The sequence below is a fragment of the Kogia breviceps genome, chromosome 5 (genome assembly GCF_026419965.1).
Source record: "Kogia breviceps isolate mKogBre1 chromosome 5, mKogBre1 haplotype 1, whole genome shotgun sequence".
In the NCBI taxonomy this organism is placed as follows: Eukaryota; Metazoa; Chordata; class Mammalia; order Artiodactyla; family Physeteridae; genus Kogia; species Kogia breviceps.
In genome coordinates this window covers 138,094,226-138,119,678 of record NC_081314.1, presented here as the reverse complement: position 1 = coordinate 138,119,678, position 25,453 = coordinate 138,094,226, and the positions used below count along the sequence as shown (strand labels likewise).

General features: G+C 43.4%; 1 protein-coding gene across 5 annotated transcripts; it reads right to left on the bottom strand.

The window, feature by feature from the left end:
• Positions 1-666: 666 nt before the first annotated feature.
• Positions 667-25,453, bottom strand: IFNAR2 (interferon alpha and beta receptor subunit 2). 5 transcript variants are annotated; one of them, XM_059064457.2, is made up of 9 exons: positions 25,135-25,453; positions 20,154-20,245; positions 19,050-19,091; positions 17,234-17,357; positions 15,722-15,894; positions 13,578-13,738; positions 12,119-12,287; positions 6,274-6,404; positions 667-2,104 (listed from the first exon to the last, which is right to left on the bottom strand). In XM_059064457.2, the coding sequence occupies exons 2-9, from the start codon at positions 20,206-20,208 to the stop codon at positions 1,406-1,408; spliced, it is 1,554 nt and encodes a 517-aa protein (XP_058920440.1). In that variant the 5' UTR covers positions 20,209-20,245; positions 25,135-25,453; the 3' UTR covers positions 667-1,405. The 5 variants fall into 5 exon arrangements, with proteins under 5 accessions (XP_058920440.1, XP_066891127.1, XP_066891129.1 ...); XM_067035026.1 differs by lacking the exon at positions 25,135-25,453 and adding an exon at positions 20,775-20,845; XM_067035028.1 differs by lacking the exon at positions 6,274-6,404.

The window sequence follows — 25,453 nt, the reverse complement described above, 5'->3', positions numbered from 1 at the left end:
GATTGGCAGGGGCAGGTGCAGAGGTGGAAGGGCACTTTCCTCCTACGGTGAGTGGAAAACAGATTGTAAAACATTGCAAAACTGTACGTGCTGTGTCCCCATTACATTAAATGCATGCTTTGATAGGAGCCGCAAGTTAAATGAATACATTCCAACGCCAACCCAGAGGTGATATCTGGATGGTGGTGGTTTACACCATGCAGTATTCCCCAGGTTTTCTCCAGAGAACAGGCACGGCCTCTACAATCCCCTCTCCCCGCAAATAAACTGATTTTAAAGCACTCCTTTAGCAAATCCAGTTTGACAGGGTCTTCTTTACCATAACTCCCCCCTCCCCCCAGGGATAAGCAACAACACAAAGCCAAGCCATTTCTTTGACAATAATCGTTTCTCTCACAACACTGCTGAGAAAGGCCTAATTTCCTTTTTCAGTTTTGCAGGGGTGAGGTTGGAAAACCCAGAGCAGGGGGTGCAAGACACTGCCTGACGTCTGTCGCTAAAACACCTCACATGAACTTGAACGCGGGGAGGGAGAATGTGCCTTTGGCCCCCATAGGCCACTGCACAGAGTTGGAGGGAGTTTTGTGCAGCCTAGAGATGCCAGCAGAACCACACATCCGCTGCATATATATCCTGTCTAATGAGAAACAACTCTGAAGACGTTCCCAAGTTTATATTAAAAAGCGTGTTTTCTTTTTTACCAACCTCCAACCATTGTACAAAATTAAATCTTAAAATATGACACAGAGATTCTATCCCTCCCCCTTATGCAAATGTTTCTGTATTAGTCACCCGCCCCGCATTAGAGTTATTTACGGTGTGTCTGTCTTCTTCACTCAGTTGGAGGAGGGTTCTGCGAGGGGCTGAGAGTTGCATTTTCAAGAGTGTAGGCGACAGAATATCATCTGGCAGGTGCCCAAGACTTGGCTGGACCATCCCTACTTCTAACCCAACCTGAAGCGTGTGCTTCTGTTTCCTGGTGTGTGTGTCCCTCCTTTCTCTCGCGCAGCCCAGCCTCCCTCCTCTTTTTCTGCTGCTTTCCTGCTCTTTCCTGGAGCCTGTGGAAAACAATGCTGACTGCTCCTCCTATAAACCCCGCTCTTTACTCTGGGAAACATGATGCAGAAACATTAGACATCCATGAGAATAAAGGGAATGGGCAGGGCCTTTTCCCTTCAAAGCAAATCACTTTGAATTGGTAAACAACTGCACCGAATGATACCAGAATACTCTGTTTCCCACCTCCCCTTCCCCCAGACTGGGAATTTGCACAGATGATGTCACCAGTCTCCTAATCCTTCCCTCGGAGAACACTTGGAGACCCCAAAGGAGCAAGTGCGGGTGCTGGGAGGAACAGCACCGGAGGTAGCAGGAGTCCGAGTTAATTAAATATTTCTTGATTCATTCATCTCATTACATAACCATCCCTCATGTCAATATCCGACTCAGAAGTGTCACTTTTATCAGAAGGAGCATCTTCAGGCCACGGGCACTCCGCAGAGGGGCCGGGGAAGGGCAGCTGTGTCCCTTCTCCACTGGCCACCAGAAGGTTCGACTCTGTCTCGTCAGGGTCCTCTAGCACGACTGTCTCTTCTGGACGAGACGGTAACACTGGAGTGACTTCTGAGTCGTCGTTGTCCTCAAGGGCCCTCACGCACACAGAGTTCAAATCCACATTGAAGACAATTCTGTCCCCAGACCCCTCCGTGGAGCTGCTGTCCTCCTCGGAAAAGGGGTCCTGCAGCTGGTTCCCTCTCCCCTGGTAGCCCCTACTTGTGCATTCCGACTGCCAGAGGCTGGGCCCTGGTGCCGTCAGGGCCTCAGCATCAGCCTCGGGCAGGTCACTCTCCTCAGCAGCCAGGTCACTGCAGTCCTCCAAGGTGGCCGAGGACACGGAGGTGGGACACAGCCTGCCCGTTAGTCCGTGCGTGGTGTAACCACCTGCGCTTATTCGGGGGGCTGCTTCATTTTCGCTGTCACTTTCATCATCATAATTATAATTCCACACTTTCTTCTTTCTGTTGATGTGAATGACCTCCACAGTAGCCACTTTTTCCAACGGAGGCAGCTCGGGAAATACCAAGACTGACAATTTATAAAAATTCTAAAAAAAAACAAAACAAAACAAAACAGAGGGTATCAATTCTGGGTGTTTACTTTTTGACATCATAAAACTTAATGAGGTTAACTACACAGTGATGGGGAAGGTGGTAATGAGGACGATGGCAACAATAATAATGGCTAATGGTTACGCAGTGTTTACTATTTGCAGGGCACTGCTTTTAGTAATCTATACGTTATGATTCATTTTACCCTCACAACCGCTCTATGAAGTCGGCTTACTATTCTTATCCCCACTCTACAGATGAGAAAATGAGGCAGAGAGGTTAAGAAACTTGCCCAAGTTTCAGGAATACTAAGTGGTGGAGGCTGGGTTTCAAACTAGGAGGCTGCCTGCAGCAGCGACTGGCCCACTCCTTCCTACTGCTGTTTCCTCGCTGCTTCTTGCTTGTCAGGGGAATCTATCCATTTAGTCTGGATAGATTTCAGCCCTGGATTGCTGACATTCTTAAGGATATCAAGGAACTGTGAGGAGTAAGGAGAGATTCTAGGGAGCCGATTCCACTGGGGTCAAAGCCCTCTGGACTGGAGGACCTTAACGAGGCAGGTGACCCCTAAAGGGTCAGAGATGAGAAGAGCAGGGAGACTGCAGCTTGCTCTGATCCAGCACCTCCGGGACACAGAAGGTGAGGTGGGCTAAGGAGACTGGCTACAATGGGGTCTTGCTGAGGAGGGGGTCACGAGATTCCTTTCACAGACCTGGAACCATCATTGACATCCTCCTCCTCTCTATTCTCTTGCTCAGGCCTGCCCAATTTGACAAGCCTACTCTTTCCTGACTCTATCCAGACCTAGCCTTGGGATGAATTGTTCCATTGGGTTGTTCATCATTTTTCTTATTGATTTATAGGGGCTCTCTATATAATCTATAATCTAGATGCCAATTATTTGTTGATTATTTTTGCTACATGTAATTTCCCCCAGTCTCTGGTTTAACATTTTACTCTCTTTATGATAACATTTGATGGAAAGAAGTTCTCAATTTTAATGTAAGAAGATGTATCACTTTTCTTTCTTCATGGTTTCTGCTGAATCTTCCTTGCCCCAAAGTAAGAATCTCCTCTATTGCCTTCTAAAACTTTTAACAGTTTTGCCTTTCACATTACAGTCTTTGATAAGCCTGAAAATGATGTTTGTGTATGGTGTGAGGTAGGGATCCAATTTCATTTCCCCCCATATAGATAACATTTATTGACCTGTCAATCCTTTCCCCACTGCAATTCCTACTTGTCATTTAGTCATGCTCCCACATATGTGGGAAACATCTCTGGGATCTCCATTTGACTAGATCTTTGTTAATGCTTTACAATAAGGTTAGATAATTTTCTCCACGATGGGCTTCTGACATCTTCTGTTAGATATCTTCCTTGTTTTTAAAGTATTTTTATTACCATTGTAATGGCATTATAAAAACAGTATGTTTTCATTTAAATTGCATTATTCCATTTTACTGTATGATTCCAAGTTCAAAACCAGGTAAAACTAACCTATGCTGTTAGTAATCAGGAAAGTGGTTATCCTGGATATGGGCAGTGACTAATAGGTAGGAGAGACTTCTGGGGAGGCTGGTCATGTTTTCTTTCTTGATCTGGGTGTGAGTTATGTGGGTACATTGAGTTTGTGAAAATTCACAGAGCTTTTTGCTATGATTTGTGTACCTAATTTCTTGGATGTTGAAAAGCAACTTATATAAAAATATATTTGTTTTCTAAGTGATTGTTGCTAGTGTATAAAAATGCAAGCATTTTTATATTGATTATTTTGTGTGTAACACATTGTTAAACTTATTAGTCCTGATAATTTGTCTCTAGATTCTGAATTTCTTACTTAGCCGGTCGTATCATCTAAATTATCATTGCTCTTCCCCCATTTTTCAGACTTTAAGCTCCATAAGGGCACATGTTTTGTTTGCTTTATTCACATCTAGATCCCCAGCACCTATAACATGTGGACACACAGTAAATACACAACACATATTTGTTAAATGCAAAAGAGGAGAAGGAGGGGGAGGGGAGGGGGATGGGAGAGAGAGAAAAGACAATGTTTAAAATTTTTAATATCTGTTCTTGATTAAACATACATACACAAACATACTAGACCTAGGGTGTTCTGTTTTACTATTCCTAGAGTTTTTACTTAAACACAGAGTAACAATTTTTAATGGAGAAATACCAGGCAGACACAAGATAACAATACCTCCTGTCATTACTTGGGGTTAACACAATAATAGGTATAAATATAATTGGCATATAATTTGGGTGCATTTTAAGGATGGGAAGAGTCCCAGGGAGACCTGGGAGGAGGGTTAGTAATGAGTTTAGGTAATTCAGGCAGAAGATTACCTAGGAGGTGATGGGTGTGGTGCTAGGGGCCTTTATATCTCAAGGCTGCATGAGAAATATGAATTGGAGTGGGATTTACCTAAGACCTCAAGGCCAAAGCAGTACATGGCCAACAGATGAGTTGGAGTAAAGTCTGAGAGTAAACTTGCTACTGAGCACTAACATAAAAGATTCAAAATATACATTGTTAAAGATACAAAGATAAAAGTTACACTGATAGATTACAAACCAACCGTTCTTGCAATACAGGGATCATAATGTGGATGAAATCCAACACAGAGCAATTTACTTCTCATAAGCTACAACCAAATGACATCTAGGTTCAAATACTAACTGTAATTAAAAACTCCAAAAGCACCCCTCCCCCCAAACAATCCCTCCCCCCACCCAACCTGAACAAACAAGAACAAGAAAAAGATGAGTACATCATCCATAACAAAGAATGAAATAATGCCATCTGCAAAAACTTGAATGGACCTAGAGTTTATCATATTAAGTGAAGAAAGTCAGAGAGAAAGACAAATATCATATGCTATCACTTATTTGTGGAATCTAAAAAAAAAATGATACAAATGAACTTGTTTACAAAACAGAAATAGATTCATAGACATAGAAAACAAACTTATGTTTACCAAAAGGGAAAAGGGACAGGGGTGGGAAGAGATAAATTAGGAATATGGGATTAACATAAACAAACTACTATGTATAAAGTAGGTAAACAACAAGGACCTACTGTATAGCACAGGGAACTATATTCAATATCTTGTAATAACCTATAATGGAAAAGAATCTGAAAAAGAATATATATATATATATAGTCTTCCTGTACACTTGAATCACTTTCTGTACACTTGAAACTAACACAACATTGTAAATAAACTATACTTCAATTAAAAAAATTTTAAAGAAACAAAAGAATTTAAAACTAAAAAGACTACACTTTTATCACCTGTGGAGGGATATTTATTTGTGGCTGTTAAAAAAATTAGAAGAAGAAGAAGGTGAATGAGTTCAAACATAGAAAAATAAGATATTTCTGATAATTTTCTAATGTAGAAGGAAAGTGACACGATACGGAAAATGAAAAATGATGGGCAAAGTGCTTGAGTCAAAACACATGAGGAGGCTTTAGAAATAAGTAAGATCAATACCCAGACTTGGCTGAGTGCTAAAGGCTCTGAGCAGGAAGAATATGCCTCAGGAAGCAGAGAGAAAATATGAAGACAAAATGGCTGGTTTCACCAACAATGAACACAAATAAGAGCAACTCTGGGGGACAGTTATACTGTGATAAATGAACAAAAGTAGAAAAAATGATTAATTAATGCCAGCAGAGCTTTGGAGAAAGGTGTCCATCTCTATGTTGACACTAGCATTATAGATTAATTCTTTATATTTTTATATAAGATAAATTCACTTTGTGTATCTATTCCATGGAAGTAATCCAAACTAAAAAGACAACCTGTATAAAAATGTTCATTGCATTATTCATAATGGCCAAAGACAGACATGAAAGGAAAAGAAATCAATCCAAATGCCCTAGAGTTGAGAAATGATTAAGGGAAAAAGGAGACATTAATAACAATGGAAAACTATGTTGATTATTGAAAATCATATGTGGACAAAGTATAAAAAGAAAGCAGAAAATTCAAAATAGAGGTTTATAGGGATGGAAAAGAATCCAGAGTGATAAAACACCGTGATGATTTGAGACAATGGGGTTTTCTTCTGTGTAAATATTTAAGCATATAATAAAAATTCTTAAGTTAAAATGAAAAATAATGACAGGAATTAAAAAAAAAATACCTACCAAAACTTTGGGGAAATCATTTCTTAAGCATATGTAACCGATCCGTTTCAGCATCATTACAGTGCTTATGATGAAGGCAACTATTAAAAACAGAGCAATTATTCCTCCTATTGTGGCAGATTCTGATGACTCTGTTGATGAAAAAATTAAGTGGCTTTATTTCAAAATAAATCCAATAAACAATTGCGGTTGGGAATAAATGTACATTGATCTGGCGGTGGAGGGGTTTATCAAGGGGGCAAAAGTTGGAAAAACTATTGTTAAATACCAAAGAACGGAAAGTAATCCAAGTATACATTTTTAAAAATTGATAAAAATTCAGTTTTTAAAAGTCAAATTTCTTCCAGTTGATCATTATGCTCTATAATTGCACTGTCCAATATGGTAGCCACTAGCCACATGTGACCATTCAAGTGTAAATTATCGAAATTAAAAAAAGAAAAACTTTCTGAGTCACGCTAGTCAGGTCTCCAATGCTCACTAGGCACAGTCAGCATGCATGGCAGACAGGGAGGAGTGGAAAAGGGGAGTTTGTCGGAAGAAAACAACGCGTCACTCTGAAGCTAGACTTTGGCCACGCCAGGAGCCAAGAGCTTGCTTTGTCCTATTATGAGTTCTCCTTTAGTTTCTTGTCAAAATTACTTTTGGAAAATTTCAATTTTCTGAATGAAAATAGCTTTCTTCCATAAGTCCAACTGGACTGAGAAGAAATCAATAGTTATAAAACTAAGGCTCTCTTAAATTTCCAGAAAGACTTTTCTTAATATTAATCCTATAGCCACAGTCTCAGGCAAAACAAATACAGGAGAGGAAAAAGTAAAGACGGCTCATATATTTTTAAAGTCTTTCAAAAGGTTAAAGAATGAACAGAAAGAAACACAGTGAAGGTCTGCTCCCTCAGATGGCAGAAGATTCACAAACCCCTTTCATTCCCATCAAGAACGAATGGGTCATCTTCAAAAAATCTACCAACAATACATGCTGGAGGGGGTGTGGAGAAAAGGGAACCCCTCATTTACTGTTGATGGGAATGTAAATTGGTAAGACCATTATGGAGAGCACTATGGTGGTTCCTTACAAAACTAAAAACAGAGTTACCATATGATCCAGCAATCCCACTCCTGGGCATCTATCCAGAGAAAACCATGACTGGAAAAGACACATGCACCCAATGTCCATTGCAGCACTATTTACAATAGCCAGGACATGGAAGCAACCTAAATGTCCATCAACAGTCCATCAACAGAATGGATAAAGAAGATGTGGTACATATATACAATGGGATATTACTCAACCAAAAAAAAAAAAAAGAACAAAATAATGCCATTTGCAGCAACATGGATGGATCTAGAGATTGTCATACTGAGTGAAGTAAGTCAGGGAGAGAAAGACAAATACCATATGCTTATATGTAGAATCTAAAAAAATGGTACAAATGAACTTATTTACAGAACAGAAACAGAGTCACAGATGTAAGAAAGAAACTCATGGTTACTGGAGGGAAGGGGGGGGGGAATAAACTGGGAGATTGGGATTGACATGTACACACTACTGTATATAAAACAGTTAACTAATAAGGACCTACTGTATAGCACAGTACTGTAGGTCAATACTCTGTAATGACCTATATTGGAAAAGAATATAAAAAAGGGTGGATATGTGGGTATGTATAACTGATTCACCTTGCTGTACACCTGAAACTAACACAACATTGTAAATCAGCTATATTCCAATTAAAAAAAAGAAAGAATGAAGGCATGTCATATCAATGGCAGTTCTAGAATCAGATCTAGCCATAAAGGCACACCTTTATAATGAAAAATTCTTACACGTATAGAGCTTACATTCCTGAAGAGGATTCTGTGAACCAAAGTGACTTCTTTGCAGAAGCAATGATGTCGTGGAATTCTGACCCATGTGTCCACCCCTCCTCCTGCCCCAGTGAGTCACTTGAACTAGAATTTTGGTTTTGGCCCTGCTTCTAGGGAATGTAAACAGGACACCACCCTATTTAAAAGACACCTACCACCCTCTACCTGAAATTGCCCCCCTCCCTGCACCCTTTCTGCTTAATTTTTCTCCGTAGTACTTACCATCACTTAACACACTATATATTTTATTTTTTAATCTTGTTTCTCTGTCTCCCAACATAAGCTCAGCAATTTTTATCTGTTTTGTTCACTGCTGTATCCCCAGTATCTAGAAAATAATCTGGCACATAGTAGACCCCTGATATCTATTTGCCAGATGGGGAATTCCTGGTGGTCCAGTGGTTGGAACTCCGTGCTTCTACTGCAGGGGGCACGGGTTCTATCTCTGGTCAGGGAACAGAGATCCCACAAGCTGTGCATGCATGTGGCACAGACAAAAAAAATTTTTTTTTGTCAAACGGATAAGCACAGCTTTCCCTCAGGATCTTGCTGAAAAAAGCCAACCAATTAGTTTGATGTTTGACAAAGCGGAGACATTTCTCCAGCTCTCTGGACTAAATTCCCCCATATCAATACTGCCTTAAGATACCAGTGTTCAGGGCTTCCCTGGCGGCGCAGCGGCGGAGAGTCCGCCTGCCGATGCAGGGGACGCGGGTTCGTGCCCCGGTCCGGGAAGATCCCACGTGCCGCGGAGGGTCTGGGCCCGTGAGCCATGGCCGCTGAGCCTGCGCGTCCGGAGCCTGTGCTCCGCAACGGGAGAGGCCACGACAGTGAGAGGCCGTGTATCGCAAAAAAAAAAAAAAAAAAAAAAAAACCAACAAAAAAAGATACCAGTGTTCACCACTGAGTCCCAGTAAGTTAATTCTGGTCCCAGGTCATCCTTCAAGAATTCCCCACCTGGTACCTGAGTTTGGCTAATTGAGGGTGGCTCACACCGCCAGTTTGGATAGTGAGAGGGGCCACGTTATATGAACCTACTTGGTTCCTGAAGTTTCAGACAAGAATTGGGACATGAAATATTTGGATAGTGAGGCATACCTGTACTTCAACTGTCTCATGTAATGATAAAAATAATGGAGGTTGACAATATGCAAGATGATGTGTTCACACCAAGGAAACATGAAGTGATGGGACAGCATGCTGCTGCATGACCATTTCTTAGTGGGTGAAACAGAGAAAAGTCAGGGGAGAAACTGAACTGTCACAGAACAAGGATATCAACTTCCAAAGCAGCAGTGCCTTTAGTCAGGCTTGGATTCACCTAAGTGCAGACTGAGTTTCAGCAAACCACTGTCTGTCATGTCATATTACTGGGTTTTTTATTGCTGTGATAGTGTGATTTATAATAAGAAGTACATATTTGGTCTTTGTCCCCAGTTCTGAAACCCTTAGAATCTCCTAAGTGATTAGAGCAAAGAAAGTGAAAGGAGCATTTTTTGTTATTCATAACAAGCCCCTCTCAACCTCACTCGGTTTACATTAAGGAGGTGATTTTCGGAAAGCCTCAGAGGATGGGCGCTGGTTGTCAGGGGAACCAACCCTGTGATTTGGAGAGTTGGAACTTTCAGCCCCACCCCTTGACCTCTGGGGAGGTCAAGAAGTGGGAGGTCGAAGTAATTGACAATGGCCAAGGATTTAATCTGTCATGTCTACATAAGCCTCCTTAAAAAACCCTAAACGATGGGGTTTGGAGAACTGCCAAACCTTGCCCTATGTATCTCTTCCTTCTGGCTATTCCTGAGTTGCAACCTTTTATAATAAACAGGAATCTGGTACGTAAACTGGTTTCCTGAGTTCTGTGAGCCATTCTAGCAAATTATCAAAGCCAAGGAGAGGATTGTGGGAATCTCTGATTTATAGCTTGTTGGTCAGAGTTCACGTGACAACGTGAACCTGCGACTGGTGTTTAAGTGGGGGGGGGGGCAGTCTTGTGGGACTGAGCCCTTAACTTGTGGGATCTGATGCTTTCTCCAAGCAGATGGTGTTAGAATTGAGTTAAATTGTATGACGATGAGCTGATGTGGAGGAAGTGTTTGGTGTGGGAAAAAGCCCCCCACAGATTTGTAGCACAGAAATATTCCGTTGAGCAGAGGAGAAATAATTTCTTCATTCGACTGGTTTCACAGTTCTGTTTGTTTATAAGATCATGGTATAGTAATAATAATAATAATAATATCTGGCCTTTGTCCCTGGTTCTTGGCACAGAATTTCAAAAACCCTTGGAATTTCCTCAGTGATAGGAGTGCCTTTTGGGGACCATATCTGCATTTATGTTAATGAGCTGAATTTCTGGAAATTCTGGTCCCACCCCTGACCTCTAGGGAGGGGAGAGGGGCTGGAGATTGAGTTAATCACAAATGGCCGATGATTTAATTGACCGTGCCTAAGTAATGAACCCAGTAAAAACTCTGGACAGTGAGGCTTGGGGAAATTCTGGTTGGTGAACATATCAAAGTATAGGGAGGGTGATGTATCCTGACTCTGCCAGAACAGAAGCTCCTGCACTTGCAACCTTCCAGACTATGTACCTCTTCATCTGGCTGCTCATTTGTATTTTCTATAATAAAATGGTAAGAGTAAGCGTAGTGTTTTCCTGAGTTCTGTGAGTCATTCTAGCGAATTATTAAATCTGGGAACCTCTGAATTTGTAGCCAGGTTGGACAGACGTGTGGGTAGCCTGGGGACCCAGGACTTGTATGGCAAGTTGTAGGACTTGTAGGACTTGCTGGCATCTGTAGTGAAGGCAGTCTTGCGGGATTGAGCCCCTTAACCTGTGGGGCATGCGCTAACTCCCTGTAGTATCAGAAATGAATCGAACCTCTGGACACTTGGTTGATGTTGAGAATTGGTGTTAGAACACAGATATGTTAATTTGTTTGGGGTTTACATTTTTGTAGGCATGAAGAATCTATATGCAGTTTTAGGTTTGCCCATATTTAACTGACATTATATAAATTTAAGCTAAAGTCATGAAATAAAATTGGCCTGTGTATCATCCCTTTAAAATCAGCCTGTTTATCATTTGATTCTGAGGGATGCTGGAGAACAAAATCACACTGCCTGGAGTTATAGCAAACACCAGGCACCTTGATGTGCCAGGCACTGGTTAGTGAAGCTCACTTCAGACGCAGATAAGCCATAGCACTTACGGTCACTTCCTTGTAAATCTCATCTTATTTTATTTTTGCTCTGGTAGATCAGAGCATTAAAGAAACTCTCACTGGGGTTGGCAAATTCAGAAAGGCTTCTTTGTGGGGGAGATTTTCACTTTTGGCAAAACAGTTGGAGACCTAGTGGCTTCCCGAGAGAATAATCAGCAGTGGATGTTCCTGAGGCTGAAGGATCGTTCTCCCTGCAAATTCCTCCATTCGAAGGAAGGTTCGGGGAGCATGCTGTTTACTGTTCTGATGCCTTGGCCACAGAAGGGCTTTCAGCATTCAGCAGTGACTATCTCATCCACACTGGCAAGTTTCTCTTTCATCTATGAGCTACAGCCTACCTTCCTGACAGCCAGACCACATATATGAACCTTACCTTACTTATCCATCATTCTACCCTTTGATGCCTCTGCAGGCAGTTGCTTCAGCAACCCAGCCTCCTCCAGCACTTGGCTTGAATAATGGCCGGGCTAAGGGCACACAGAACTGAACTTGATCCTGACTCCCTGAAATAAAAGCATTTCCACTTCAGGAGGATTTCTGATGTTAAAAAGGAAGATACCTGATTGTCCCCATGGTATGGCAACATAAAAGTGACTCCACCACATGGTAGAGACTGACTGACAGAAAACATCTCTGTGGTGTGCCTTTGTTGGAAGAAATGCCTTTAAGGCTCCACGACTTTCAGTTTCTTTTCTTGAAACAGGTTTTCCCTCAGAGTAAAAGCAAAACATGAATTTTCAAAAACTGTCATACCTGATTCCGATCCAGGTTGAAAGAGGATACATTTTAAGGGAGATCTATTTATTTTTCTTGGATCTTTAGGCTCAAAATAAACAGATACACAGTAGTTTGTTTTTGGAATTAACTTGTCGATGACATAACTGAAATTTTCAGTGATGTTTCCATTTTTTGGGGGTTTATCCTGTAAAAATAAACAAAAAAATCAGTAAGACTTTAAGTGAAAATTTCATTTAGAGGCAAGCCTTAAAACTACATGTACGTGGATACACACACATACATGCACACGCACACACACATGCACACATACATTTTTAAACCATGAAATCTAGTCTAGCAACTTCCTTTTACAAATGAGGAGGAAAAAGTCCCAATGAGGAATAAAGGTCTCCATGATGTCATGTTCGCAGTAAGATAATCTTGCAAAAATGAGAAAATAAGATTATCCTATTTCTTTAATGATATGTGTCTATACTTCAGAAACTGCTTTTATACATATTAACTCATTTGATTATCAAAAGCGTCTGCAAAGCAGGCATTATTCCCATTCTCCAGGTGAGGAAACTGTAGCTCAGAGTGGTTAAGTAACCTCCTCAAAGCCACACAGCTTATCTGTGGCAGAACTGAGGCTGATGTCTAGTTTCCCTGTCTTCTCTAAAAACACTTTGCCTCTTCTTCCCCAGCTACTTCTGTTCCATTTTGGAATTAAAGAGGTGATCTGAAGGTTCTTTCCTGAAGAATAACTTTTGTACAATGTTTTATAGTTTTCAAAGTACATCCTCACCAGTAGTTTTATAAATGAGGATTTCCCACCAGCTCAAATACAGCCTTCTATAATAATATTTTTCTGCAAGTTTGTATTTGAAAGGAGGAGGAATTATTTTTTAACACCCCGCCCCCGTAGCAAACTAAAAGCTCATGCCTGGAAAACAAGCAACGAGGAAGAAAAGGGACAGGAACCGGAAGTGTCATGGTGAGAGGGCTGCCCTCGAAGGGAAAACTGCAAACCGACAGTGGAGTCAGAACATCTGGGTTGCATACCTGGCATAGTATTGTGGCCATATTGTGGTCATCGTGTGATCTTAAGTCGGCAATGCTTGCTGCCTGTTTCACCGGAAGCGCCCTCCCGCTGTGACTCGTATGCCTAGTCTCATGCTCGTGAGATTCCGTCGACTCTCATCTCCTCTCCCAGACACTGCTCCCTGCCCTGCTCCCCCCGGAACACTCCTTCTAAACACGAACATGCTATCATTTCTTCCATCGCAAAAAGTCCCTCCCTCGACCTCACTTTTCCCTCCAGCTACCACAGCATCTCTCTCCTTCCCTTTATAGAGAAACTAGGGAGACCTCTTTCCTGAAGTCAGACCACACTGAAGCCTAGATCCTTCAGTTTTAATTGTTCGAATCATTACAGATTTTTTTTTGTTTTTGGCAAGGTATTCATTGCCAACTCAGTACAGTTTTGACCACTTACCTTCTTAACGGTCCCCCCTGACTGTTCTTCAATTAATGCTAAGTAAAACTGTAATTCTTCCTCATTTAGTATCTTGGGAGCGACAGACTGAAATTTCACATTCACACTGATGTGGTCTGTAAAACCAACAATCTCAAACTCTGGTGGGTCCAAAGGCAGTGCTTAGAAAACAAAACAAACCCCAAGGTCAGTCAATAAATAGCATAACCGTAGTAATACCATTGTCATGATACAACCATACCTCTTTACAACTGTCTTTTAATTCCCCGTGGCCCTCGTTGAGGTGTGGGTTATGTATTTTTTTAATTGGTGAAAAACTGAGGACAATAAAAGTGAAGTGATTTGTTTACTATTAACCACAAGAAATGGAAGACAGATTTGGGGGTGAAAGTCAGTATTTCCCCAAAGTTCAGGTTGTATTCTAAACACAAGAGTGAAAATGACTTCTTCTCATATAATAACAATAATAATAATAATAATACATAAACATTGCAGAAATATCAGAAAATACAGAGAGGATTGTCCCTGAATGTGGTTAATCCTCTTTTGTCCATGCTGTACGTGTGTAAATATATCTACACGTATAAAAACTGAACTAGTGTACACACACACACACATCTAAACTAAAATTAAGTCATTCTTACACTGTTTTGCATGGTATATGTTTTCACTTAATTTATTTCATAAACATATTAATGCATGTTTATCTACATCATTACCTGGCAAACTATGGCCCGTGGGTTCGATTTTGCACAGGCTGCAAGTTTGGAATGGTTGTTATTTTTGAAAGGGCTGTGATCAAATGAAGGATATGTGTCTGAGACCATACATGGCCCACAAAGTCCAAAGTGTTTCTTCTCTGGCCCTTTATAGAAAGTCGCTGACCCTGATTCTTCATCATAATTTTTCACAGCTAATTCTATTCCACTAAGCGGCTGTCCCATGATTTAACTGAGTCACTCTTTTGAACATTTAGATTGGCTCTAAGCTTTCTGAATAGAATCTATACATCAATGAGTATTCTTAGAGCTCAATCTTTGCATTTGGCTGTAATCATTTCTTTAGGGCAAATTATTAGAGGAATTCTGGATTAGAGCAGGCACACGTTAAGCTTTTCTATACATACTGCCAAATACCTTCAGAAAGGCTGTGTCAAAGCACCTTCCCTGCATTTCCTCTAAATCTGGGTATTTACATATTTTTAATACTTACCATTTTGAGTCTTGAAAAATGATATCTCATTACTATTTTAATATACATTCTTTAATGGTCTGAGTACCATGTTCTATAAGTTGGGCGATTTCTTTTCTCTGTGGACCCATACACAAACAGGCAATTCCACAATCCCAGAGAGTCTCATAAGTATCTAAGTTTGCTACAGCAGGATTCGGTTGTCATCTGAATACATGCTTTGCTAAGCACATATGTGCGAGTATACACCTTCACAGCCTTTAACAGGGCCCTGAAGCCGAATCTTTCTCTTGGAAACAGGCTGCAGATCAGGACATCGAAGAAGTGATGGAGTCTGGCTGAGCGCCACTGCCAGCTGCTCTGTGGCTGTTAACACAAGTGCCAAAGGGAGCTGACTCCAGTTGTAGGGAAAGAAAGAGAGGGCAGACCTGCTCTTGGGATCCAGTGTTCTCTGAGTCTGGGCCCCGCGTGCGCACACACCTGGGAGCTCACACGTGCAAGAGCTACTGGCCTCTGATCCGGGGCAGGGGCTGAGGAGATGTGACAGCTCTTACGAGCCATCTGAACTCCGTTCCCCACTTCCTGTCGGTTTGTGAAACAAAGCAAAGAGTAGCAGCTTCTATACACCAGAAACTAACACAATATTGTAAATCAACTATACTTCAATAAAAAATAAACTCAAAAGAAAAACAGCAGCTACTACTGCCTGAATGCCTGCTTCGTACAGGCATGGATGCAAAGGACAGGTTAGCGTTCCACTTTTTGGAGAAGAAAACGGAGGCTCAGAGAAGAAAAGTCACCGCTCCACGGTTACAGAGTCGGAAGTAGCAGGGCCAGGAGGTGAACCTTAGCCCTGCAGCTAAAATGCCTTTGTAGAACTTCCTACTTCACGGCAAAGCACATAACGATAATCTTGGTGACGATGATGAAGATAATAAACAAGATCAACTCACTGTCCATTGCCAGGAAGAAAGAGCCCATACAACTGACCAGAGCTGCATTCCCTCTGAATCCAACCACTTTGGGGATATACATCTCTGTCATGTTGACCCACACATCTGTTAGGTCACAGAATGATCTTGTGATATTTGTACAGTGCCCAACGATCTTCATATCTTCTTGTTTACTTTGAAAGGCAAAGAAAAGGTAAAAGAAAACTTTAGCATTTATGTGACGAGAATCCATTAACTGCAAGCCCCACTCCCACGTTCTTGTCTAGCTCTGCCCAGATGTCCCTGTGTTGTCATCTGCCCTCACCACCTTATTTCAAACGGCACACCTTACCCTGTGCCCCCCACTCCTCTCTCCTGATCCCTCCTTCCTGTTTCTCTTTTTCTTCATACTATTTGCCACCGCCTGCCCCATTATATCTTTGTTTACTGATATCTCTGCCTACTTTCAGAATGTCTGCTCCAAGAGAGCAGGGATTTTGGTTCATGGTTTGACCCCTGGCATGTAGTAGGTGCTCAGTAAATATCTGCTGTATGAATGAACGAGCAAATGTTGGGCGTTCATGGCAGAGGCCCCAGATCTCCCTGCCCCTACAGGACAATCATGAATGCCCCTCATGCTGAGACGCCCTCTCTCTCTGGCTGAGGACCACATGGTCCAGTCCTAAGTCAGCCTGTGCTATATGGGGACAACACAGACATCTGCTCTCTTAAGCCTCAGAAAGGTAGGCGGGTGATACCAGTGACTGCCTAACGCAGGGAGAAACTTAACGACTTTAGCAGGTGCCAAAGAGAAACCCATAAGAGGCCCTCCAGCGGGTGTGTCAGCAGCAGCAAGAGCTAGAAGCCAAATAAACAGCCAACAAAAGGACACCCCGAAGGGCTACTGGATCAAAGTAATGGCTTAGGAGGGTGATTCTTAGACGCGGGAAGAAGAGAGCCAAAGAGGGCTCCGTCCATTAGGTCACGAGTCCCTCAGCAACCCCTAAGTAGGAAGATTAGCACAGAGAGGCTGCACTCTGCGTTGGTTAGTGACCAAGCCGACTTTGGACCTGGGCCTGTCTTAGTCTGGGCCAGGCAGCTTTCTGATGTGCTACATGCCTCCCTGAGTAAAGGAAAGTAAACACAACCCATCAATATGGTCACCAGATCTTTGGACTTCTGGCCTCAGAAAATGCAGCACTTTTCAACACCCAGACTTACTGAATTAGAGAAAACAGACACGATAATTATTTTGCTTCTGAGGCTTTGACATGTAGGAATTAGCTTTGGTTCTAAATGCAAGCTTTGTCAAAAATAACTTTGGGTTGTTAAAGTATTCAGTGTAATTAGAAACGGATGGGTCTTTTGTCTTTAGACTTTTAAAGCTCTGATTAAAAAACCGAAATTGAGAAGGGGCGAGAGAGGGGGAGAGAGAGAAAAAGCTCTGTCACAAGTAAGATCACCTCTTCCCCACTCCCCATATTATAGAAAAAGAATATAGTTAACAAGAGAAAAATGAAATGTCAAACCAACCTCATGATGGTATACCATAATGTATAGTGAGTTGGTACAACTGAATGGTTCTTTAATTCCCATGATAAGATCGACTGCAAATTTCGTAATGTCATCTTTAAAGTGCAAGATTCATCTGAAAAATCTAAAGGGAACAAGAGGAAAAAAAAATAAAAAAGAAAGAAAGATTGAAATCTGGAGCCCAGCGTTGTATCTTGGCCACTGTTCAAACTGTCCCTTGGGATCTGGAGCCTGACACTTCTAGCAGAGAAGCCCTCCCAAGAGCCTGGGATCTGGGAAACACAGAAGGCACTGGTTTTGCTGGACACGAGAAATGGGCTAATACAATTAATAGATGAGCAACACACTGTCAGGGTGAACAAGCTTCAGAAACAGGAACTCAGCACCGTGTAAACAGAATTTAGGCTGACCCAGTTATCACTGACTCAGCGGCTGTTTGGATCAAAACAGTCTATGTCATCCTGGGCCACCCTATCCTCTCAAGTCAAGCCTCGAGCCCTCCTCCAGCCCCCCTAAGTAGATTGGCCCACGGCAAGCTTTCCCTCCTCTGCCTTCCCCACTGTCCTTATTCCCTATCACAGAGAGGAGAGGGAGAACGTGTGTCCAGACTGAATCTTCCATTTCGCCCCCAAGCCTACACTGAAGAACAGATAGGTGCTATTAACAAACCCATTGTACAGACGGTGAAATTGAGAAGTTGAGTTATGTAATGTTAGGTAGCCGGGAAGTGGCAGCAGCAAAGGAGACTTCACAGCTACATTTGTCAAACCCTGCCTTATATGGTTAACGTTTCAAAAAGCATCGAAGTTTCCTATGGTTAGGACCTGGGCCTTGGCTTTTTGGTCGCCACATCTTCAACCCCCGGTGCTCATCACAAGCCTGGATACATATTTAATGCATAGTGATGTTTTGTGGACGAGTTTATATGTAGGTAAGAAATTTAGTTTAAAAACATGTGTTTTCCCTTATCTGGTACCAGGTACCAGGTACCAGGTGGAAGAATGCAAATTAATGGGAAATTATTTCTGGATGATTTTTTGTTTGGCACAGTCTGTGTCTCCTCATTCTTCTATTAGTGAGAATATTAAGAGGTGAATATTCTTTTTTTTTTTTTTTTTTTTTGGTATGCGGGCCTCTCACTGTTGTGGCCTCTCCCCTTGCGGAGCACAGGCTCCAGACGCGCAGGCTCAGCGGCCACGGCTCACAGGCCCAGCCGCTCTGCGGCACGTGGGATCTTCCCGGACCGGGGCACGAACCCGTGTCCCCTGCATCGGCAGGCGGACTCTCAACCACTGCGTCACCAGGGAAGCCCAAGAGGTGAATATTCTTTTAGAGGGTTTAAAGATTAACTCTAGTGTTAATTTCTAACACTGTTTTTTGTTTTTTTTTTTTTTTTTTTTTTTGCCATACGCGGGCCTCTCACTGCTGTGGCCTCTCCATTTGCGGAGCACAGGCTCCGGACGCGCAGGCGCAGCAGCCACGGCTCACGGGCCCAGCCGCTCCGCGGCACGTGGGATCCTCCCGGACCGGGGCACGAACCCGCGTCCCCTGCGTCGGCAGGCGGACTCTCAATCACTGCCCCACCAGGGAAGCCCTAGTGTTAGCTTCTTATAATAGTTTTATGAGACAAATGTGAAAACCAGTATTGGCTAAATTCTCCTTTAACAGGGAAAGTATTTCAGGAAAAAAGATTCAAACAAAATGGCAACAGATCTGGGATCAGGAATCAAATTTCCCACACTTTTGACTTCTAAATGGTGACTCCAACACTCTGACCCTTACACAAAATTTTGTCAAGCCAAGAAAAATCTCTTACCAGGCAAAACATACGAAATACCAAACATGAGGCTGATGTGCACTGGGAAGAAGAAAAACATGTTAGACAAGCAACAGCACTTTCACCGGGTTCAATTTACAAGATTGCTGCTCTGAGTCTGGGATTCTTCCTCACAGATGTATTTATATTGGATGGAGACTTTTCTTGCGCTAAAGAAAAAAGCTCAAGTAAATGGTTCTTAGAGAGCTGACTTTGGTATCGGCAGCTCATTGTCTAAGGATGTTTCGTCCTGACTGGATCCAAAATAGGATGTTTGGGAGCTGATACTAGTCATCAGGGTTGGCTGGTTGAAGGACTGTCTTGAGAAGCAGTCATCTGTCTGGAACAATTCTCAGAACATGAATAAGCATGTCGCTAATTTAAAAACTTCCAAGGTAAAGGTATTTACCAGGGTTGGTGGAAGAAGAAAGGTCTTGGTGATGGGAAGTGGGGATTCTCATTTGTTTCTTGGATGTCACCACGACTTGGTGACTCAGGGGGCGGGTTAGGGGCATTTTTAGTAGGTGGGGGACCAAGGCTGTCATATACTCTCCAATGCATGGCACTTGTCTGGGGAGAAGTGTCCCACTCATGGATACCTTACTGATAAACTATGGAACAGATGACACAGTGATACTGAAATAGAATCAAAAGAATGGTAAAGAAAAGGCACAAACGAATAGGGCTATGGAAAAAGAAATCAATAATAAATGAAGTGTGGAAACCAAAGTTCAGCAATGACTTTTTCGTTTTGTGATGAGGAGGGAGAAAAGGCGTCTGGCCTCTTTCCAAATGTAGGAGTACAGTGATAAACTCCACCCTGGATTAGAATGAGGGTATTAAGGGAAATTACTCTTCAAATTACAGTGAGGCTAACCCCGTTCATCATTGAGCCTTAAGTCAATTATAATTTGTTTGTTTTCCTAAAACAACAGTAGGGCAGAAACCCATTGTGAATGAAACCATTAACGTTTGTTTCCTATCTACGTTCCAATGGTCTCTTGACATTGAGCAGCTGATACTGGATCCTCGAGGCAGGGAAATCAATTGGCTGCTCCCCAGCAGGGTCCCTGGCAATGGAGCCATGAGAAAAGTAACACTTACCCATGGGATACAAATTAAGGGGTCCAACCACTGAGACATTCTGGCTCAAAAGCATCTTTGTTATTTTATATGTCCTTTCTTTACTTTCACATCTGAAAAGTAATCAATATTAGGTGATCAAAATTCTGAAGTGTCTAATTAAACTGCAAAGACAAGACAATGAAAGATCAGCAGGAAATTCCTGATGCCAGGCTTCCTCTGCCCTTCTGGGAGCTGGACCATTTACCCCATTTACACGAGCAGCTTTACCTCAGCTTCTGGGACCAATTCCCTACCTACGCAGGTAGAAACTTTAAATTTAACCTTTGAACAGATAACACAGTCATTTGGTTCCAAAATTTTAAATATACAAAAACGTAAATAGTGAAAAGTCTTGCTTCCTTCAGAAAACTATTTTTATTTGTTTTTTTTTTGTGAGTCCTTCATGCACAAGCAAAAACAAACATGTACTCTTATCCCCTCCACCCCTTTTTTTTTTTTACACAGAGATAGCATATACATTCCCTGTCCAATTCCTGCTTTTTCTACTTAAAAATATATTTGGGAGATCTTTCTACATCAGCACCAAAGAGAATTTCCTTGGTTTTTTAAATAGTTGCAGAGTCTACTCTATGGACATACCATGATTTATATAATCAGTCCCCACGACGAACATCTGAGTGGCTCCCAACTGTTTCTGCAATGGATAATCTTGGAAATGCCTTATTCTGCATTTAGCAAGTCTAAGCGTGAGAAAGCTTCCCAGAAGTAGGACTGCCAGGCCAAAGGGTGTATCAGTCAGGGTGTCAGCGGGAAACAGCACATTCAAGTTAGGAGAATTTGAGGAAGATTTTAATCAAGGGACTATTTACAAATGTATGAGCCGGATGCAGGCCAACCATAAGGAAGAGTGTAGTATCTGAAACTAACAACAGCAGGGCTTCTCATCATCCTGGGCTTGAGGTGCAGAGGGAAGATATCAACACTGGAATTTGGAAGGAGGGAATCCTGTGTGAGGAGCTAGGATGTGAGGGGGTTGAGGGGTAAACATTCCTCACTGTCTTCTCTTACTTGGGGCTCCCCATTGGCTGAACCCAATCAGAACTCACGGGACAAGGCTGCGGGCAGGTGTACCCATACCAGACAGCATCCGAGGGCACAGTAAAGGGTGGGGAAGGTAGAGGCTGGGTTTGCAGGGGCAGACAGAAGAGACCTGGCACAGAGGGGCCATTTGTAATTTTTCTTGGTTTTTTTTTTTTTTTTGGCCGCACAGCGTGTGGCTTGTGGGATCTTAGTTCCCCGACCAGGACTCGAACCCGTGCCCTCTGCAATGAAAGCACGGAGTCCTAACCACTGGACCACTGAGGAAGTCCCCGCATTTGTAATTTTGATAGAAACAGTCACACTCTCGCCACTTGTGGCTGTACCAATGTACACAACTGCCTGCGATGTGTGAGAATTTCTGCTTCCCCACAAAGGAAGAGCTTGTGAGGATGGATAATGATTATGATCATGATAACCCTCAAGCTCTTGGATTTCTAAAAATCAAATTCATAAATGCAAAGTTCTCTTCGGACTAATATTCATTCTGTATTTCTCTTATTCTGGGTAAGACTGAGCACGCTTTCATATATGTAAGAGCTATTTCCTTTCTTGTTAACTGTCTGTATCGCTGTCCATTTTTCTATTGAGTTGTTGCTTTTTTTTTCTTATTGGTTTGAAGGAGCTTTTTAAGTATGAGGGAAAACTGGCCCTTTGTGATATGAATCACGTCTTTCTTTATTTTCCTCTGCCGTTGTCACTTTTCTCTGTCACTTGTCCTTTGATTTGCCTGTGCTATTTGTGTTTTTTAAACCATGCAGAAACTTCTGGGTTCTATGCTTTCAGTTTTAAAGGTATTTTCTTTCTCAGCACCTGCATTTTGAGTTACAGTTAGAAAGTCTTCCTCCCTCCAAGGTGAGAAAGGGATTCTTCAAACATTTTAAGGAACCCTCAATCGGTCTCATTCCTTCTCTCCCTCGGAGCTTTTGTCTCCCTCCATCCGAGCAACTGGGTATTCTTCAGTCCCCCAAAACACTGAGGGTACCAGAAAGCTAACTGGAAGTGGGTTATGAGTCACCAGGAACAAAGAGGGGGAGGAGCGTCCCCTGGCCCAGCACAGGAGAGCGAGACTTCTAATTGTGTAGTGGTGTGTGTGTACTTCTCAGCGGCTGAAGACAGGGAAGGTTTTGCAGATGCAGAACAAAGGCAAAGATGTGCTACCATCAGAACAAAACAGAGGGACCAGGGGCCACAGGACAGAGGACCAGGTAACAAGGGAGTCACACCCAAAGTGGCATTCTACAACCTTGGTGCGCCCAGCACCTAGGGAACGTCCACATCCGTGCAGGCCCTCTGCCGAGGAGTAATGATGGGAGATGACATCACATCTCACGAAGATATCTCTGTGGATGTTCTGAATGGATACAATATTACAGGATAAGTTGAGGTGCCTGGATAGCTCATGGGTGGTAGGTGGCAATTTTGACTTGGAATCTTTTGGATTTCTCTAGAAAACCCTGGGTGAGACCTGACAGCGTGATAGTCAAGAGGACTTTTTAATGTGTTTCTAGCTTGAATTCAATTCTGCTATTTTGTGTGCTATGAAATGCCAATTGTAATTCGGTGATTCTTCATTTGGATTAAATGCTCTTATATTTGCATTTAGATCTGGCTTTTGCACAATATAAAGGAGAATGGTAAAATTCATGCTAGTAATTAAATTTTTTTACTTAGAATGACCTTCAATAGAAAAAAAAGGGGGGGCAAGTTGAGAAACACTATGGAAGAAAAGTAAAAGCTTTATATTTTAGTACCTTTGGTGGTACTTTTTCCTACTTTTTAATCCAATGGGGCCCTGCATTTTAATTTTGCTCTGGGCCTTGCAAATTCTGCCACCAGCCCAGCCAGGAGCTCACTGCTGCCTGACAAAGAAACCAAAGCCTTAGGTTGAATTCAAGGCTACTGTCCCACATAAGTGCGGAGCTCTGGGCAACACATCACATCCTGCTCTGACACTCCCATCACCACCCACCCTGCCCCCTCCCCAACTCCCCACCCAGCAATCCTTGCCATTGCTACCCAAACAAAAAACGACCCATTTTTAAGGCCCAGCTCAAAGAGATGCAACCTGGGCAAAGTGATTCTTCTCTGAATTTCAACTCCTCCTAAACAGACAGACAGACCAACAGACAGACAACCCTCCGGGAACTTGCTGCCCCCTATTCTCCTGGTAGAGAGCAGAGTGCTGTCTTTTTTCCTACCCGGCACAGCCTGACACCTTGCGCATCTTTGCTAATCAATGAATGAACGGATTCAGAAAGACTCTACAAATAAAACTACATACTTCTTCTCCTGGAAATTAAAAAAATATATACCAAAAAAAGCACAAAGAAAGTAACAACCATCTTTATTTTTACCACCAAGCACCAACCATTGTTTATGTCTTGGCACATTTGTTTCTAGTTTATGTCTTCGTAAAAATACTTCTACGTGCTCATTAAAAAAATTAAAAATAATGTATAAAAGTAAAATCCCAGCATCCTGATATTTCCACCATTAACGTTAGGTGAACAGAATCCCAGAGCTCTTTCTATGCATAGACACACACAACACACACACACACACACTCACACAGATGTTTCTGTCTAAATTTAATTTCACTTGGAAAAAAACTGAAGCAAAGGCTGAAGAAATTGTTGACACTTAAATCATTTCCGTAAGAAAGAATAGCTCCCTGAAATATCCCTCTAAAGTTAAAGGAAATTACAAAAGACATTAGGAAGCTGGAATATGATCTGTTCACAGCATTCTAACTGTTCGACCCTGTTTACTGATCCATGCTTTCAAAGATGAAAACTGGGACTCCCTTGGTGGTGCAAGTGATTGGGAATCAAGTCATTTCCTGAGACAAACAGGTCAAACCTTAACACTGATGCGCACGTTACTAGGAAATGTTTTCTTTAGAGCAAATTTTGCTATGGCCTCGCTTCCACCCCCTTTTGTCTGCAAGCCAGAACCGTAGCGGAGAGGATACTTTGAAACCTGTCCAAGATGCCGGACAAGTGACGGACGGCCTGTTGATCTCAGCCGCCACCTGGGCGAGGTGGGGCTCCAGGCCTCTCGCTCGCTGCGTCTGCCTCTGCACCTCCCACCTCGTTCCGCTCAGTTTCTAAGACTTTTTGCCAAACAAAAGCAAGGAAATCAAACAAACGTTAAAAGAGAGAGAGACGGACAGAAGGGACATCTAGAGTTTCTCAAAGCCATCGCTAGCCCCACAAGTGGGTTGATGGATCCAACTAACTGGGTTTAACTGGTTTCTTTGGTCAGGGTTGAAACGCGAGCGTCGACTCGCACCTTCCCCACCCTGGAGGGGGAGCCACTCCTGTCCCCGCGACGCTGTCCCATCGCCCCGTCCTCCCTCCAGCTTCCAAGCGATGGGTCTGAAAGGACACAGGACACTCAGCTCCGGTTGCTCCTGCGTGACCCTCTCCCGCCCGGGAACAAGGGATGGCTAAACTCAGTTTGCTCTCTTGGAGGGCGGGGGGAAAATCCCGGACCCGAGCCCGTAACCCAGTTGTGCAAGGCGTTGTGCATCGTGGGGAGTCTGACTTTTGAACTTGACAGTGGCTTTCATCTCGCGGCGGCCCGCGCCTTGGTATGGCAGGTGGTGGAGCCGCAGGCCTGGGCGCGTCAAGACTGCTCCCAGGAGGGGCGATGAGCTCGGGACGGCCGGCCGGGGCCGAGGGCAGCGCGGCCGCGGGGGGCGTGGGCGGGGGGCGGTCCCCGGGAGAAGGGCGGAGGCAAAACACCCCTGGCCCGGAGCGCCGGCGGAGCCCGTGGAGTCCGCGGTGGGGGGGGAGAGACGGGAACCTGGAGAGGGATTCCGGGAAGCGGCTGGGGGGAGGCGGCGTTCGCCCGGCCCCCGACCCCTGTCCCCGCCACCGCAGTAGTGACGCGTTACCTCGGCCGTTTGGCCTCGCCGTTGTCCTCGGGGTACCAGCCTCGGGAGCACCCTCCGCATCCGGGCTCCGCCGCCACCCCTCCGCACCCGTGGTCGGCGCTGGCGACCAGGATGCGCGCGGCTGGCGGCCCCTTCGGCAGTGACGGCCGTCGTGGGGCAAAGGCGAGAGAAGTGGCGGGGTGGTGGCCCTCACCCTCCGCTCCGACGGTGCCACGGATCGGTCCTCGGGGTCTCCTCCCCGAGAGGTGGAGCAAGTGTTTAGCGCGGGTGCGCGCGCCGAGCGCCGGCCCCCTGCGGAAAGCTCGGGCCCGGGCGGGGC

Coding starts and splice junctions, on each gene's coding strand:
- IFNAR2 (XM_059064457.2), bottom strand. CDS start 20,208: ATGCTTTTGAGCCAGAATGTCTCAGTGGTTGGACCCCTTAATTTGTAT. Junction 19,092..20,153: donor CCTTAATTTGTATCCCATGG/GTAAGTGTTACT, acceptor TCTTCTTCCCAG/TGCACATCAGCCTCATGTTT. Junction 15,895..17,233: donor TTATGGTATACCATCATGAG/GTTGGTTTGACA, acceptor TGCCTTTCAAAG/TAAACAAGAAGATATGAAGA.